This window comes from Lipophrys pholis, assembly GCF_963383615.2.
Source record: "Lipophrys pholis genome assembly, chromosome: 18".
NCBI lineage: Eukaryota > Metazoa > Chordata > Actinopteri > Blenniiformes > Blenniidae > Lipophrys > Lipophrys pholis.
Window position 1 is genome coordinate 17,700,472 of NC_137646.1, and position 19,826 is coordinate 17,720,297.

Consider the following 19,826-nt stretch of genomic DNA (forward strand, 5'->3'; position numbering starts at 1 on the left):
GGTGAGGCAACATGATTCAAATGATCCAACAACCATGGATTTCTCAATCCTGTTAAAAGAATATGAAACACATTAGGAAAGTTCAATATCTAAACTCATTTGTTTGGTTTTGATTAATTTTTCCCATGTGTGGCACAATTCAAACCTATGGGGCTTGATTTATTCTCATTTTCCCCTTTTCTTTCTTTGATGGTTCATTGTCCTCAAACCAAATCGATTGGAGTACTTCTTTAATTTAAATAAGAATCAAAACAACCTCAAGCTCCTTTACTAGAATGATTTTCTAATTTGCAACGCTAGTTTTTTTTTTGTTTTTTTTTAAAGATTTTTCATGATAAATGTTTACCATTACCTGTGTTTTGTACTGTACGAGTAATGATTCAGGGCCTACTTTTTAAGTCCACTTGCATTAAAAAAAACTTATAATTAATATGCTATTAATTTATAATTTAATATATTAATACTAATAATTGTACCATGGAAACCGGTAAACAGTGTGGGGGTTTTCCTTGAAGGTGGGTGGTCATTTGTCGATGGAACAAGCAGAAGTCGACTTTGAGTGAGTCATTTCAGGGGGTTGGACCTGTCACCGGCCTGCTGTGAGAGTGTTGACACCCGCTGTTCCCGAGGGCCACGGCTACAACTCCAGTGAGTGCCGTTCGGATCCAACCGTCATTTATATTTGCAAGACGCCTTGCTGATTTCATCACTCTGTCTGGCTGAAACTTCAAGAGTGTCTCGTCACCGCTTCAGACGGAAAATGTGGCTTTGAGTGCTGTGATTTTGAACCACCGCCACAACTGCTGCATTTAGAGCGCAAGATAAAAATCTGCTGGAGAAAAAAAAGCTGTGATTGTCTGTTAGAGCCTGACTGATCTACTGTACCGATACTATCAGCGTTGGTGGAAAATACAGATCCACCGCTAAGTAACGAGACGCTTAATGCTCAGTTGTAATGTACATGTATCTATCTATCATCTATATTTCCTTAAAAAATCTAAAAACCGACAGAGGAGTGCTTTTTCTGCGTGAATTTATTAACGCAAAGAACAAAGCACTTCAAAGAATTCAGCCAATTTCTAACTCGCTCTCGTTTCTGTTGTCTGCAACACGTTCTTTGGGACATTAGCCCAGTAATCAAACAGCTCATGGAAATCACAATTAATGGGAAAATAACCATGTGAATGTCTCCATTACACTATTACACAGCTTTGATTGTTTCCAGTGATTGGGTTGTAGTCTGTGTGCAAATATAACGGATGACGAAGAAGAAAGGAGACATAAAGTAAGAGATGCGTGGCAGCGCTGGTCTTGGAATGATAACTTATGAAAGATAATATGTTGGCTGGAAGACCATGTATGTGATAAAAGCCAGTTATAATTGTACATTTTTTTAAGTGTTTTTTGTGTCATTGTCTAAAATCCTTTCCACTGAAATCCTCCAAACACCAGATATATCAATTTGTCTCACGATGACCTGTTTTTAGCCTATGACTTATCTTCGACCGAAAATACTTTCGCTGCACAAATTGCTTGTTTCTGTTTTGTTCTCGTTTTCTTTTCAACCTTAATGAGCTTAGCCGCAGGTGCCTAGCAACGGCTCTGACAGCTCCACAATGAAATGGTCGGGGGTGGCGTTCATTTGTTGCGCTAACCTCTGCATGCTAATGTGTAGCTGTGTCGCCGCAGCCGCAAATATCGCCGAGTCCTCTCACCCGAGCCCCCCTTCTCCGACGCCCTCCGGCCCTCCCCCCAGCCCGTTCTCCATTCACACCGCCTACACCTTTCATCCACTTAGCAACTCCCTCCCCTAAGACAAAGTACCCTGGCTCTGAACCAGGTTGTAGTTACCTTTGAGCATCATTGAAACGCCCCCAGTAGCAACGAGATGCTAAGAAGACGCACTTCTCCCCAGTACTTTATGTTAGTTTTGTGTTCTTGACAGTAGCAGGACCCGTTGATTCATTCCTGCAGGGATTGTTCAGTCTGAGTGGGTGGCTGGGAGAACAAGGGAGCTACAGGGTGCATCAATTATCCGACAACATGTTTCTAACTACCTCCTTTTTTTTTTTTTTTTTTTTCCACCATCAGCTGCTTTTCACACAGCTGATTATCTAAACTCCGTGGTACCAAACTAAAAAGCAGAGAGCAATTGTTTGATAAAGTCAATTAGGATTCTAAAAGTGGCATGTCCAAAGTGAAACTACAGCTGAGGAAAATAAAAAAAAATTAATAAAAAAAAAGAAGTGGACATACAGTATGTTCTGCTTTGGAAATAAAGTGAGGTAGAGAAAGTCAATGCGAAGCAGCAATTTAGATAAAGTCCATCCCTTCTGAGTGCTCCAGGGTGTTCTGACCTCAAAGGCAAAAGTAACCATGCTTACATCCTGGATGGCTTTAAGTGCTGCTATAAGTCAACAAATAGCAAAGATGGACGACATGTATACCCACACCATTCTTGCCTTGAGCGCTACATTTTCCCAAATTCGGGACTACTTGCTTAAAACCCCAAAACGTGTGTATATATATATATTACTTTAATGCTAGCAATCAATTACGCTGCAAAAACCAAAGCACAGTAAGACTACTCCCTGTCCGCGATGACAAATCGGTGTGCACGTCCCCGGTTCCTGCACAACAGGGTCATAACTCTGAAAACAAGGCGCACATCCAGCAGCAAGGCTCATCAAGCGTATTCTTATTTTGACAAATGGCTGATAATGTCGTCACGTTATTCCTAATGAACATTGATTCGAGTCGGCACAATATTTACGACCGCAATAGATTAGCAGTCAGGTATGGCGAGGGTTACATTTGAAGTGGTTTGCCTCTCACTGGAATTCGTCAGACAATTTTTTTCCCCAAACAAAGATGTGTTACTGCATAATACAGCAACCCTGAGTCAGGCTTTCTGTGTTAATTCTTTCTTCTTTTTAAGTCTCATGAGCCAGTTCAAGGCTCACCTCACAATAAAACATACCGCGATGCCGTCTGCACAGTAGCTTAGAATTTAAACATTTCCGTACGCTGTGAAGCGAGCACGATCAATAACACATCTTGAAGAGAGGCGTGAGAAATAATTCATTTTCGACAAAACTCAGATGTGAATTAAACTATCTCTCATCAAGTGAGGATTTGCTGATTATGTTTTTGAGACTTTATTCCAGTTAAGCACACAACCTCTTGAGTTAATTACTTAACAGCATAAAACTAATTTTGCCCAAGAGTGTCTGTGTGTGCGTACATATTCATAACAGGAGACAATTCTATTCTACTATCCAGAATGGAAGCACAAAATAATATACAATGTGACTATAATTAGTGATTATTATGAATGGAAACTTAAAATGAGTAAATATTACACTGTCTTCTTTGTAGTGCTGAATGTGACATAGATAAAATGGTAAAATAAGTTAATACAACTAATTATTGTTATCTTTAAGTAGAAGATACGTTTGTTTCCTCATTCACATTGATTGTTTCTCTGAAACATTTTTGAAGACGCCGGTATAGATTTTCACTGGGGAGGAGGTATTTGGTTATGATATATCAACCTGTCTTTACCTTTTGTGTCAGGTATGTTCAGAGTCATGGAGCTAAAATATTTTTAATGTTTTCAACAAGCTTACAGGGGTTTACAGGGTGTCCAAAGTCGCAGGACTGTATCTCAGGGCAACGCAGTCTAGTTCATATTAGATTGTACTAAATAAAGCAAACTTAATAAAGTACTTTCTAATATTGAGGCAAAATACTTCTCCTTGTTTCAGCTCACCGCCAACCATTCTCAACATATCCAATTATATTCACGGTGTGAAGCCATTTATCATAATGTGCACAAGTGTGTCAAAAATAACTAATGAATCTTGTGCGTCCTTACCTTTGAGACATGATCTTGTATGCATCTGGAAGGTAACACCGCGTGTTCTCCATCTGCGCCGGGTCGGCGTCGCAGATTTTGTCGTCGGTGCGGCCGTAGTTGGCGCTCTCAATCATGATGACGTCTGTGCCCGGGCAGCGCAGCTCGATGGGGTAGCTCTCGCACGACAGCTCCCTCCTCACCACCGCCATGGGGATCGGTGCTCGACTGAAGGCTGAAAAGAGAAATTCAAACGGCGTTAAGTGTTTACGTTTGGAAATAGAGTGAAAGAAGCTCCATCCCGGGAGTTCGGGTTCGCTACGACTGAAATGCAAAAACTCGATATTCAGATGGTAGGACCTGCAATCAAAAGGCCTGACACCGAGTCATAGGAGAAAAGGTTGTCCACCCTTGCCTCCCGAGTGTGGGCGGACGGGACAGCTGGGAGTTTGGAGTAGGAGGACGAGCAATTCCACGGGGGCTTTCCAAGAGGCCGAGAGTTGTGGAGGGAAGGCGTACGAGACTGACACTGATCAAACATAAGGAAATAGACACGGCGTTTGGTTTTTTTTTTTGGGCTGTGAGAAAATAAACATTCATTACAGGGGCATTCAGCTGAGAAATTAGAAACAGACAGAAAAGCGAAGACAAAAGAAACCACAGCAGAGTGTGTGTCGAGTAAATTGTTACAATTTCCCCCCGGAGTGGAATCTATAAATCATAAGAGCTGCCGTGCTCTTTGTATTTTGAGGTGATACGATGCACTTGAGTTAGGCTCCTGGCAGGCAGGAGGCTGAGGGTCAATAGGTGCCGGATGCCGCCAGCTACGGCCAAGAGTCGGTTTGGCAAAAAAAAAAAAAAAAAAAAAAAAATTAAATGTTGTTTTCGCAGTGGAGCCAAAATGGCCGGAGGGGCTGGTGGGACCCGAGCGGCGGCCGTCCGGAGTTTTGCCGCTTCCCGTTTCTTTTGACACGGGGGCACGCACGCCCGCCCACGGACGTCTGCGGAGGCTCACACTAGCGCACGAGCGAGCATGTGCGCGGCAGACTGGAGAGGCTCTGTGTTTACAGCGGGAATAAAAAATGAGCGCGAAGCGTAAACACTGGCCCGAGCGACTGGAGTAGGACTGCGGCAGCTCAACGTTTCTATAAACACCGCGTCAGGCGACGCAGGAGAGCTCACGAGCCGTGCGACGCAGCGTGAGGGAGACATTTATCCGGGAGGGCGGATAAACAAGAAAGGTGCGGAGGGAGTGAACGCATACGTGGAATGAGAGTAGGAGATATATCTGCAGAAATCAATATCACGATGAATTGCTGGGAACAATAAACCTGCTCTAAGATTCTTATCAATCCCTTGCATGCAACAATAAGAAAGAAAATATTAAATATATATTATCAGGTAAGATATTTCAGCACCTTCAATTTGATCTTGGTGGGGTAGTTATAATTTGATCAAATAATTGTTATTAGCAGAGAAAATGTGCAGTGTTGCCATGGAAAAACTCAAAATTACATAAAAAAAAAAAAAATTGCAAATCTGAACATCTTTATTTTGAATGTCATCCCACTGAGAGCTCCCAAAAAAAGGCTCCTGAACAGGCCACTCGGAGTGCGGCAAGGATAATGTGTTTTGTAGGACAATCTAGAAACATCTTGTTCCCACCGCCACAAAAAGCTAATGAGATTGTTCCATTGGGTTATGGATTGCTGCATACAATACCGTCTGCCACCATCAAAAGCTTGTGATTTACTTATGATTTAAGTGAGCTAAAGCAAGACACTGAACGCCAGTAATCCGGTTTGTGAAACCTAAATGCATTTGAATGGTTTAAAAAAAAAGAAAAAAAAAGCCAACTTTAGGCCGAAAAATCCAGTGGAATCATGGCAACTTTAATCCCAACAAAAAGTTCCCGCAGTCCCAGTTCAGTGTGACAATGGAACATCTCGATAGTCTCATTTATCATAAAATTATGCAAAAATTATATTGTGAATTTATCATCACCACTATATCAATATGCACAATATACATTTAGAAAAAAACAGAGTGAACTACTAGAAATTATATTTAAAAACGGCTTTGCATATTTGATCCGTAAAAGGAGTGTGTACGTATTTGTGTGCATCAGCTGGGATCAACTCAAAGCCTCCAACTGCTTCTTTAAATTGGATAAAGCAGAAAAGGAAATTCATGGATGGTAATGTACATTAACTAGACCAACACAAAACTAAGCTGGTTACAAATTTGCCAACTATTATTATCTTGAGAAAACATCGCGTATGGATTGGATCGTGGGTTAATTCGGCATTTCTTTTTCTTATTTGTATGGAATGGGAGTTTTCAAAACTGGCGGCTCTTCGGCCAAGGCAGGAAAAACCAGCCAGGTCCACTAGCTGTACAGCGGCTCTGTTGAATGACGTGATTCAGGTCATTTCTCCAGTTACAATGTAACTCTGCAAAGCTGAGATGCAGTGCTTCTCCCCACGCAGGTTCTTCCAGGCTCTCCGGCTTTATTTAACTTAAGCCGACAGGTCATGTTTAATTGCATGCTTTAAAACCGCCCCGCGCAATAACGTCAAGCTGACTCTTTGTGTAATCCTGGACTGACTCAGTGATGTCGAGATCAAGGCCCTGCGCGGCGTGGCGGGGTGGGGCGGGCTGGGGGAGGGTCATGCCATCTGTTACACAAACCCTTTGTTCTTGTTGCTGGAGATGTTTTTTTATGACTGTATTTGTGAAGGTCACCGCAGAATCAAGGTGGACGCATCGGATGCCTCCGTGATGCGTCATGTCCAATAATCCAAACATCTGCATAAAGGCTTCCACCAGCGCTTTAACTCCCCGCAAGCTTTGGCGGAATAGGTTGGTCATTTTTACGAGGGCACACAATCGCTACCATTTTCTGTATTTGAAAGTCATCCAGGTACCACTTTTCATCTGGCCCTGAAAATAAACAGAGAAGGGTGTGTGTGTGTGGGGGGGGGGGGGGGGGGGGCAAAACAAAAACAAAACAAAAGGCACGTACGGAGGAGAAACGGCAAAAAAGAAGCCTCTCATTATTGTGTCAATTCATTTTTGTCTCATAAATCACTCAAACCCCAACACACTCGCGCACTCTTGCCATTGAAACATCACAGATTGGAATAATTATACTCGGTGTGGTGATGAAAGCCATCAATTATCTTTCTCTTAATGGGAGATTTAGTCCGCCTCCTGGAAAGTGCTGCTGTGGATCACACCAAACTTTGTTGGAAATGACAATAGCGTTGGGGGGGGAAAAAAAAGAAGATGGCATAGGCTGATGGAGGCAGGTAGTTTTCAGATGAAAGACAAAAGTGCAATTTACTTCAATTGCAAAGACCAATTGCATATTGATCCTAAGGCTTTTATGCAGATTTTTTTTCTTTTTTTTTGGTGAGTTGTCATCTGATTTGTGGAAGAAGAAAGAAAAAAAAAAAAAAATCAGCAAAAAGCTCAATTAAATGATTGGAAAAGCTTGTATCGTTACTCCTGATAAGCTGATTTGTATGTTACGCCATGAAACCTCAGAAACCTTGTAATGCTATCTCGCCAAAGGGCTTGGTCGGTGCCAGCATCCCCAGAAGAAACATTAAAAAAACATCAGAGCGCGGCGGACGCGACGCCGCTGACACGGGCACCGGCAATCCCCTAATGTAAGCAAGCCAAAGCATGCCAGTGATGTCTCGGATTACCCGGCTAGTCAACAACTCTTGTGTAATTACATTTGTGCCCGGAGGCGCTGATTGATGGAGCTCATATTCCTCCAGGTGCCCGGGTAAAAAGCGTCCCGCCCCCGCTCGCGCGTAACGGCCATCTACCTGCGCGCACATCATTGTCAGACCTATTGAAAATCGAAATACTCTTATTGAAAGTCTGCCCTTTTTTTTTTTTTTTTTTTCCCCAAGTTCCCATGTCCTATTCACTTCATATTGCTTTCTCCCCTCTCCAGCTACTTCACAGGCCTATTTATATGCAGCATGTATCGCTTTTTTTTTTTTTTTTTTTCCACTGCAGATCCTCCCTGGATAATTCCTTTGACAAGTGCACTGCTGAATATGAAAAAAAAAAATAATTTAATAAAATAAAGAAGTAGTTGTTTGGGGAAGAGCGAGCTGTAGTGGCCGCGCCGGGTTCTTCCATTAATTTTGCGTGGCAGAGCAGTGTTTTTAATCATGACGCTTGCAGATGACATAACTCACAAATGAATTTTTTCAGAAAACGCAATTACTCACCAGAAAGGGCAGCGGAAAGGTCAGAGAGAAAAATGGTCATTTGGAAAATGTCGCACCCCCGCAGAGCTTTTAAAAATCACTCTGAGGGGGGGGAAAAGCTTTGGAGTTCTGCTTGTGGGTGCGACGGTGGTGACAGTGAGCAGCAAAAGAAGGAAAAAAATGTACTTTTAAAAAGCATATTCTTGGGTCATTGACATAGAAGCCGGGACCCCATTACCTTCCCTGAACCTGCAGGTATTAAAGCTAAAAAAAAAAAAAAAAAAAAGAGGAACAATGACATTTAAAAGTCATCACTACTAACAAAGCAAAGGCCTTTAGGGGGGCTTGTGTTTTTCATTTCATCTCCCAGGAAAAACATGTCCTGGAGATGCAGTTAAGGTCGACCGACCACACAAATTTACAACAAATCCAACTAAGCGAGCCGCCGTCTCTGGGATAAACAGATGTTTAGGATGCGCGGCGGCTCCCGACGAGAGTGGCGCGGTTTACGACGATTTCCAGGCAGCAGCTGAAGTGGGTGAGCTCAGACACAACAGATAATTTCCCAATAATCATTCTCTCTGCAATTAGGCAGAGTCTGGCAAAGGGCCAAATACGATCCGGGCTGTTAATATTTGACAATATAATGTTTTATGCTCAATGTGAAGCTGAATTTCCCCCCCGCAGATATCAGGAAGTGAACACTGGGTGAGTGTCTGTGAGGAAAGGACATCTAGTTAAAAGGCACCGACTTATTTGAATTAATGCTAGAGAGATAGAAGAGGGCGGATGGGATGACGAGAGAGCTGATTCGACAGATCAAATGTCTCGTTTTCCCATCGAGAATCGCTGGATGGGTCCCGGCCCCCGGAGTCGGTGATTAATTAGCGCATGAATCTGGATCCTGTCATTTGATTAGACCAATGGGAGCATGTCACAGCAACTTCTCATTTTGCAACAAATGATGTCTTTCTGGTTTACAGCGGGTAGGGTAGGGTTGGGGGGGGGGGGGGGGGGGGGGGCTGTACAAGAAGTCACATGCAGGATTGCCTTGCAACAGGAGAGAGGAATCTTAGTGGACTGTGACTTGGGGGGCAATAAGAAAAGGAAAAAAAAAAAGTATCGCATTTTCAATAATGCAGGGAGGGATTATTTATCTTGAAGTGAGAAACAGTTCAGGCAAATTGTTCCCCCACATAAATTATGTGTACATATGGCCCAAGGCAGCCGGAATCTCAAAGGCATTTTACAACGGAGAGCAAAAAATGATCCAGGAACTTAAACTGGCAAGGAGCTTGGCAGATCGAGCATTTAAGCAAACAGCGTCAAGACAGCAATGTGTGTTACATGTGTAAAAAAAAGAAAAAGACGAAGCCTAAACACTGGTACCAGGTCAAGTTAGTGACCCAGAGACGCACCGATAACGAAACCCTGGCCACCGTCTCTCTAAATTTAAAAACCCAAGCCTTCCTGGGGAAGTCAGCTCCTGTGGCTCGGCCCTTTCCCACTCCGTCAATCACCGCAAAGTACATCTGGCAACATCACGGGGGCACCCGTGATTGGCAGAGGGGAGGATAGGCTGACAGGTTGAACGTCTGTGGCTTCACCCCCGCATCTCGGTTTATCTCATCCAGGTAGCATTAGCATAATGAAGCCAGGAACGGCACGCGAGGACCGAGCGGAACAATAAATAGGAACAAGTGGATTTTCATTTTGTTTACTGGCACTGGTCAGTAAAGACAGGGAGGTCACGGCAGATCCAGTTGGGGAAGTGATAAAGCTTCCCATTGGTTTAATGGAGGATTAGTAAGCGGTAATCCCTTTTTTAAGAGTTCTTCATACATCTTAATAATCTTAAAATGAAAAGACAGTATCGTTTACAGCTTTGGGGATTGACTTCTTTGATGACAAAGCTTATGACAAGTACACCTCTTTTACAGTTTCAACTAGTCTTACATTAAGTTGTTCTAAAATATATATATATATATATATATATATATATATATATATATATATAGGAGTGTCTTTTCATATGCCAGTTCGAATGTGCTGCATTACTGACGTGGCCTGAAAACTTCCCCAGATAAGTTCCAGCGTGAAGTTCCAACATGAAAGTGAGCCACGCTTATTGAAACGTTTCCGAGGCAGACCAGAGGAAACACCTCCGTACTGATAAATTCATTAGCAAAGCACAGGAGCGATCATGACAAACTTCTCACATCGACTTGATGCCTTCTGACACTTTGACCAATGATGCTGCTAAGCGTAATTAGCATTACTCATTGTGACAGCGCCCAGATATCCATTCAACACGTCCAATGAACGAGCCATTTGTTTTGCTCGCGCTTGCATCCGCTGACACGCATTTGAAACCATTAATTGGCAACCCACCACGTACTTGCAATTTCCAGCAGAGACTGATGGTGTGGGTTTTTTGTTTTTTTGTTTTTTTTTGCAAGCCAGTAACGTGCAAACGTGAGTTTCAAACCGTCCGTCAAACTGCCCATGATGCCTAGAGGGAAATCAGCTCTTCGGCATTAACAAATTAGCTCTGAGGTATTCGGACAGAGCACTCGCAATAAACCACTGCAACTTACTGGCTCAGCCTCTTCACATGGTGAATGTCTCTTGTTTTTTTATTTGGAACCCAACTTCCCCTGAAGAAATCTATAAGATAGTACTCATTGCCAAGACGCAGAGTATTGCCTCTTTTTTTTTTTTTTTTTTTTTTTCGTCATCACTGTAACGACATATCGACATAGTTAAAGTTAATAACTGTGAACGTTAATAAACTGGTCACTGGGTGGAGGGAAATCTGCCGAGCACAGCAGCTTCGTTTTCCCCCCACTGTAAAATACTTCCAGTCGACAGAAACCTCATGTTTGCACACACACACACACACACACACACACACACACACACACACACACACACACACACACACACACACACACACACACACACACACACACACACACACACACACACACACACACACACACACACACACACACACACACACACACACACACACACACACACACGCGCGCGCGCGCGCGCAGGACAAACCCTGCCATCACTTCATAAAGGCTTGATTCACAAACTCACAACACAAGGGTGAAGAGTCTTTCCACCCAGCGAGCACTCTCATTTAATTAATCATTACTTCAATTCATTAGGTGCAAAGGCATGACAAGGGAAAAAAAAAAAGGAATGTGGAAATCGGAAGCGAGTCCGCTCGTCAAGGTCTCATGTTAAAAAAAAACAAAACACTTTGGTGTTCAAATTACAACATGAAGCACAAGACAAAACGGCTTTAGTTTCAATTTGGTCAAGAAACTACACAGATCACTTGGACTGTTATAAAATTGTTAGATAGAAACTAAACAAACACAAGTACGGCAAGTAAAATGGGCAGGAAAGCGTTATCGCCTTAGCAAAAGCGTCATTTACAATCTACATTGCTTCATGTGTGAACGGAGCTCTATAAATACACTGGCCTTAACAATAACTGACTGCATAATAAAGTAGCACATTCTAAGCTTACAAGTGAATTGTGCCCAGCTGGGGCCAGTTTAATGCTGCTCATATCACTTTCTTTTGAAATTCTGGGAAATATTGCATAACATCAGTTTCAATCACTGAAATTTGCTATATATATATATATATATATATATAAAAAAAGTCCTACAATTATCTAGAACACTGTTCTGAATACTTAAATAAGTAAATACTACTTGTACTGATCTAAAAAACCATATTGCTGTACAAACACAATCTACCTCAAAGTCTGGCGACTCTGAGGCAAACTTTCCACCCAAATCCTCGACCACTCACAGTTATGTCCCGTTTCTTTTAGCGACGGATGTAACATGAAGTCACCTTTGCTGGAGCCCACAATCAATTTCATTGGTCACAAACCGTAACGTGGCATCACATAAATGCCGTCATGTTGCATCCAGGTCAAAAGGTGAAATTGAATGTGTGTCGCTCCAGGTCTTAATAGGCTTAATAAAGGCATGGAAATCCAGTGAGGTATTGTATTGAGCTTGGAGAAGAAGTCCTCACTGATTGAAACGAGCACTGTATGATATCATGAGAAAAGCCCATCATTTTGTACAACAGTAGTGTGGGGGCAAACCCATTAGAGTTTGGGGCCACATGCAGCCCAATTTCATCAACGATGCCATAATAACCTTTAAATCTAAACTTGAAAGTTTTTCCTTGTGGTGACACAGCATAAACATGTTGAGACGTCTGTATTTTTGCAAAAAAAAAAAAAACAGACACCTACTACGAAAAAATTACAAAAATCTCAATATAAATCCAATCTTAATGATAATTTCAAAAAAAAAAAAAAAAACACGGTAAAATGTCCAAAACGTTTCTCCTATAGCTGTTACGTTATGTTTTGACAAACGCACCCTGACTTTGTGGAGGCTATCTTTCATACCGGCATCACTGATATCTCAGCTGCGGTGTCAGTGTGGTGTAGAGTCGGTACTCTTATAAACTGTGTTGGAAAAGAAAAATCTCTGTTTTCTTGCTTGGTGTCTCTTTATATTTGCCACTGCTGATATAGAACAACTGCGCAACATGAAAAAGGTTAATTGTCTAGTTAGCAGGAGTAAAAATCAGCCGTCGCCTTTTCATTAAATGGTTGCTTTTTCTTTAGCTGCGTCCCTCCGTTCAAGTGTGTAAACAGAGCAGAGATGTGATGACTGCCTTCCATCAGCAAAGTGCAGTTTTGTTCAGACGGCCCGGGCCGGAGGTGAGTCTGCGGAGCGGCCAGCTGCCGTGGCAGCGAGCTGGGGCTTTGTTCGGCTCTCATCATGTTTGACATCGTTTTGCTGTTTCCTCTCCTTTCATTGCCTCCTCCCCTCCTCCCGGGCCGACTTCTCCGTCCTCTCCGTAACCCACCCACACGCGCCGACATCACTCGGGGGAACATCTCAGCCAAGACTAATGCACCTTGGCCCCCACCTACTGTACAGTGCCTCCTAGGCTAACGTGAACACAATCCCTATCCCGTAGACGCCTAAGAGGCACACACACACACACACACACACAGCTCTCAAAGCAGGCATGACTCAACATGCCCCGATAGTACCACATGCCCCGGTGGTAATTGAGGTCAAAGAAAAGAAACAACAGGCTGATTTTTGTCTTGTGCGATGGGGAAGAGGTCTTTTTTTTTTTTTTTTTTTTCCCCGACTCTTCTTTTACAACACATCATCACGTTACTGCCTGGCAGCAGACTGGAGGCAAGCGCTCGGCTAAGTTTAGCAACGTGAACCGAGACACACTGCGGGGCAACGGCACTAATGTGAAGTTCTCTGAGGAAATAAAGGTTCACAAGAGAAGACAAATGAGAAACACATGAATATGGGGCTGCATGATGGGAAAAAAAAAAAAAGACTTAAAGGGTTTTTTTTATGGGTTAATGACTTCAAAATCCACACTTAATGCACATATATATATATATATTTTATGTATCATGATATCTGTTTATTGACTTGATACTGTCGTGTTTCTATGTTCTGAAAAAAATATCCAAATGAGGGAGATGGATTTGTCCTTGCTCTTTAGTATATACAGTGAAAATAGTGAAAAAAAAGGTTGACCAAAGGTTGTCTTATTTGTCCTCTTTGCCAGTTCCAAAGGCATAATCCATTCAAGAGAAATAGGAGAAACTTGAATTACTGGGTGTTCTGCATCATTTCAGAAACACCATCCATCAATCATCTATTACACTTCATCCATTTCAGTGTTTTGAGGGTCTGGGGCCGATCCCAGCGAATTATGGGTGAAGACAGAGTACACAAGGGATTTTTAAATATGAAAGAAAAGAGCATGTATGCCAGAGAATAAGTTCTGTTATTTGGGTGAGCAAACCTCAAAGCGCCAAGACACTGCCATCGTGTAATTATGCGCTTGTATTTATCACCGATCATATCATTATTTGCAAGACTCACCGACATTATCGCATGTGCGCCTAACACTTTCCTCAAACACGTGTCGTTCCGAGTCTGGAGGGAAACCGAGAGACAGACCCACACAAACAACAAAGAGAACATGCAAACTCCTCAAACCCCGGCACTCTAATTTCCACTCCGGTGAAACAACATCTAATGCAAATCCATCCAAATGAGGTGAGAATGTGCTGAATCTCACCAGGCCTGTGAGGTGGGCACCTCCCTTTAACTGGTGTTTCATCAAGTCTGGCCCGGCAGCACCTCGGGGAGGTTCCCAACCGCAGTTTTGGCATCCCATTACTGCCTCCCCTTAATCCCCGCACTCACCAGCTCAGCTCGATCTGTTTCTCATCAAGTCATCAGGCGGGACTGATGCCTAAAACATCACCAGGCACTACATTGTACACAATAATGATACGGTTGGTATAGCAGAGGTTCATTTCTTGGAGTAACCACACTAATTCATAGAAAAACACAACTTTCACCTTCTGACATATATAATACATGTGTAAAATATCCGTGAACACTGGTAAGAATTAACACGAAACTTGCTCAAATCCACCCTTTAAGCTGTCTCTGAGTACAAGTCAAGTGGGTGTGATATGTTTCTTTACTTAATGTGAGAGGAAGTCTGTTCTAAGCCCGTCATCGTAGAATCAGCTTCACCAGGTTGTCGGATGCGACTGACGTCAAAATGACTCACCAGTGGGCAAATAATAGCCTCGTCTGTGAAACCTTCCTTTGGAAGAAGCTGAGTGAACACCAAAGAAGTGTTTCTTTGTAGTCATTCCTCATCCCAATAAGGTTATGCAACTTGTTTTTACATGAAAACAAATTAACTTACTCACATACCAATGTATATGCACATACAAGTGTAAGTCCACTCATGCAAAGCCATTTCTGAAATGGCAAATTCCAGCAATGTACAAAGTCCTTTCAAGTGAAATATATACCACAGACCAAAGACAGAATACCCAGGAAATGTGTGCTCTTGTATTCAAGAGGAAACGAGGCAATATCGCCGTCGAAATGGATCCCGGGGTCCGTCTTATTATAGCTGTATTAATAGTGCAATGCTGAGAGCAAATGGAGCTGAACTCCAACCAGAACACAATGGCCACCAGGTTAGCACACCGCCTGCTCTCACAACAAAAAATGATAACTTTTTTTTTGTTGTTGCTTTTGCCATAATGGGAATTGTGCGACTGTTGATCATTGAGTTGATCCCAATCAGTTGTTACAACGGCGAGATGAGCCACGCCACAAGAGTGCACACAATAGGCTGTAATTTGTCATAGCCCGATGTAAAGGAGATAGTAAAACGATTTACATAAAGCTGCACATTGGCTGTTGATGAAATCTGAAAATGGAATTTCCTTACACATTTGTCACAAAGGCAGGATGAAAAATTCTGCCCTTATTTGGAACTTACAGGACGCGGGAATGAGCTTTTTCTCATATTTTTTTTATTTTTTTTCATTTTTAATTTTATGCCATTTAAAGACCAAAACAGGAAATTGAAACTCGCTCTCAACAGCATCCTCGTGCAAACTCGTTTGCATCCTTTTTTTTTTTTTTTTTTATCAAAAGAATCCTCATATGAGGTCCCAACACTTTGAATTACACTGCGGTGATTTGTTTTCTGTGGCGGAGCGCACTCGGAAATAAACCTACGCCAATTCTCTTTCTTGTGAGTGCAATCCCCACTCTCCCCCCCCCCCCCCCCCCCCCAACTGCAGTGTAATATCCGAGGGCAAAAAGCATGAATTAATACCAATTAGAGCTTGCTGTTGTAATGTTTACTTACATAATGAAGAACAAAAACTTATTTAAATGAGAAAATTAAAATGTAATTTCATGCATATGCATCTGTTGTGATTTCAGGTTAACTAAGACATTACCTGATATTGTTCTAATACTTCAGCGAGCGGAGTCACTTCCTCGATGCAAAAGGGGGTTGGAAAATATGAGAATCGGGCGCACACGCGATACATACAGCGGCGCGAGTTTCTCATTCCACTCTTGGCTCCGACGAGTCAAGATAATTTCCACACATTCAGTGGATGATAAAGCTGGTTTGAGCTATACACATGCATACTAAATCCCTTAAAGGTAGACTTTAAAAGGCTTTTGAGTGAGCCCAGATAAAGAGCGAGATGAAGAGAGGAAGCAATTGGGGGAGGGGGATTTGCCCTATATAACGTAAGAACCTGATAGGTGATGGAATTTGATGTACTAGATGGCATCAGCAGATTAAAAACTGACTGGATTTCTACTTAACATGGACTGGCTTCTCAGTGTTTGTTTCTATACCCTCTTCAATATATTACCCACTGGGTGTTTCTCTCCAGGGGGATATTGCTATCTGGCTCATACACATACACAATGCGGCACTGTTCAAGGATGGCAATTTTTTTTTTTTTTTTAATTCAGGCCCCCCCCTGCTTGCTTTGTTTCACCTCCTCCCTACTTAGTTACAACAATGCGGGCAGGGTGTAGCACTGATTCAATCTCCAGTCAGTCCTCCCCGCGGGGTGCGCCAGCCCATCCCGTGGAACACTACCAGCCCCATCCGAGGCCATTTCAGCAACCCTTGTAAGCGTCTGAACACAAAGGGGAAGCAGTTGAGAAGAAGCAAATATGTGGGCGCCGTTGTCGTAAAAGTAGATTTGTGAAGAAAGAAAAAGTAAAGGGGGAATCTACAAAAATCTACTGTTTTAAATGTGAGCGGAAAAAGAAAAAAGTCATTCCTCAACCACCCACAGAGTGAGCGATAATCTCATCCTGCACGTATGCAATCAAGACGTCGCCGCCGAAATTAGCCGGGGTGGCTACGCTACATCTGAGAAACACGACTATGATGATCTCCTTTGATCGTCTTTCCTCCTGCATTCAAAATGGCAGGTATCAGACACAGGGTTATTGTGTGGAGATAATGAGCGCTGAATATGTATGAAGCAACATGTACGCATCAAGTCATCTGGCCGCGAAGCGAAACATGTGGCATATTGCGATCTGACAACAAGCAATAGGATGCATGAAATAGCAAGGAACGTGAGATTTCTGGCAAACCAAGCCGCACACGTTTTCACAGAAGCAGGTGCAGAACTGTGAGGTGTGATAGCATTTCGCATTGACAAAGGCTGGCACCTCAAATAACAAGTAATTTATTTGGTAAACCCGTTACTGGGAAACTGAGGCCAGAGAGATAATTTAGATGCTGCACTGCTGCCAACAACTGCAAGTTCTTCAGACTCCAAAACTTTGGGTACTTTAAATTTGGTGTCCCGTTGGTTACGTCATTTGTGGCTTGTGCGTATTCGCAAAAGGCGACACAGTAATTATTTCAGACGAGGCTCGACTCCATGGACCTGTTATGCTTCAGTGAGTGCTTTTAATTGAAGGTGTGTCGCGAAAAAATGTAATAATGGTCAATGACAGAAACATTTTGGCCATTTTAAATGTAATAAAAGCCAAAAATGTTTTTGGTGCCACTTATGTATTTGAAAATTTGAGACAATATTATCATTTTGACAATCGTGTATTCACATGGTTGGCCTAATTTTACAATATTGAAGTAGCATTTAAAAAAATTGCAAATGTCCTAATATTTGGGTAAATGTCCCAGAGTGTACATTTGTTTTTTTTATGAAAACCTATAGTTGGGTACCACAAATGTAACGGGGTCATATAGAGAAGAAATTACAAGGAAACTGTATGTAAAAAGCTTATTTAAAAAAAGACATTAAAATAGAACTGCACATGTCGGGAAAATAAACTTTTGTTGCCACTTGTGTGTAGTTTGTTCATCAGAAATAAGCATAGTGGCTGGCATAGTTGCCATGTTTATTAATTTAGGATAGATACTATGCAGCCTTTTGGACGGATTATAATGACACTATTATATTCCATTATTGGCTCAATCACATTTAAAACGGCAATAAAACTATAATATTTTTATTCTTGTGGTCTTTTATTCTAGCCAGTCGAAGGCACACCTGTGCAATAATGCTGCTGTGTAATCTAATCGTCCTTTTGATATGCTCCCTGTGAAGTGGATGGAGTAAAGGAGAAGTGTTCACTAACAGATTTAGACACATCTGTGTACACACAAAAGGTCTTGGCTCTCTGAGTTCGTCTCGTGAAAAATTGGGGCAAAAACAAAAATGTTGCATTTATATTTTTGTTTCTTTTGAAATATTTTCACACACATTACATTATGTTCATTCATGATAATCATCCGAAAGGAAACTGCACAAAGAGGACATACATTAGAATGTTTTGAGTGTTATTTGCTGAAATTACAAAACCACCCCATGTAAATTTAGACCATATATAGAAAAAACAGATTTTTTTGCAACCAGGCATATGTCTCTGGGGGGGTCACAATGTTCCACATGCTTATCGGTGCTGTGACCATGGAAATAAAGTCAACAACCCCAGGATCTTACATGATGTGAAGCCTCTCATAAATTCCACTATAATTTCTGAAGGTTTTTCACATTCCCGGGTGGCTCGCTTTGTGTCACATGGGAGCTCGAGCCTTAAAGTCGGACATCCTCGCTGAAGCCCGGTTCCTTTTGACGGTTTCACCATGACCCCAATACAAAAATACGCCCCATTGTGCGGAGCTAACGCGCAGCTGAGAAACATCTGCAGTGGGCCTATAAAAATGGCATGCTTTATTGTATGATGCTGCTGCCTGCTGTGGAGTGACATCGCTCACTCTGCCTCTCCAGTTTCAAGCCTTTCCTCAGCCCATCTCGTGGCAAAGAAAGGAGCGTATTATCACGGTGAAAAAGGATCTCCTTCCCACCCCTCCTCTGAACCCCCTCGCTTCCCACCACCAAATGAGGGGCAGTGATCGTGGAGACAGCATGTGTGTGTGTGTGTGTGTGCTGACATGCATTAATATGTGTGTGAGGAGTGGGAGTCAAAAAGGGAGTGCACCACTGGGGAATGTGCACCTGCAATTTTTCTCATTTGACACAGTTGGTCTTTTGTAGGCTCCTGGGCACAGGGGGATGTCTGTGGAAGTTATGGCTCCTGCCCTCGACCCCCACCTTTTTAAAAATAAGACATCTTCGCTTTGGCATTTCCCATCTCTGTCTGGGACCGGGTAAAACATATTCAACATGATGACTGTGTGAGTTCAGGTGTTATTACCTAAGCGTTACAAACAGAGCAGTTAGAGTGACACAAACATTAGTAAAACGCGTCTCACAAATTTCACTGGATCAAAGATGTCGGGTCGCGACGCACCAAAACATGAATCACAAACAAACCAACCAGGACTAAAAAAATATTGTGAAGAACAACTTCAAAAAGGTCAGCATCTGGAGATAATCGCCATGTTAGATTGATATACTCTTCATTTGTTTATATCTATAATGTGTTTTGAAATTCACTTTAAAAAGATGTTATACGATTGCTGAATGTGCTTATTAATGTCTTCATCTAGACACTTGTGGATTAACATCAAGCCAAGAATTCTTTTTTTTTTTTTTTTTTTTTAAATGGAGAAAGATTAACTGAAATAAGCCAAACTTTGGATCATCCTCTCAAATTGAAGAGGAATTTTCCAGAGGACTCAACACTAAATGTATTATAAAGAGGTAAAATCTGAACCTTACAGCTCTGCCGTGACGTGAAGAGAATTAAAGATGCTTAATGCGGTTTTAGCTTCATATTTAGGCAAGATGTGAATTAAATTATAATGTTCTATTGATTGTTATGGATATTTGGGATTGGCTGCCTGGTTTT

At 42.1% G+C, this 19,826-nt stretch overlaps 1 protein-coding gene across 2 annotated transcripts in view; it reads right to left on the reverse strand.

Annotated features, from left to right (window-relative positions):
- LOC308124001 (adhesion G protein-coupled receptor L3) overlaps positions 1-19,826 on the reverse strand; it is a 236,365-nt gene that overhangs the window by 136,173 nt on the left and 80,366 nt on the right. For both annotated transcript variants that reach the window (XM_080486757.1, XM_080486756.1), the window contains exon 4: positions 3,878-4,091. In XM_080486757.1, coding sequence (XP_080342883.1) covers positions 3,878-4,091 — 214 coding nt within the window. The remainder of the gene's footprint in view (positions 1-3,877; positions 4,092-19,826) is intronic.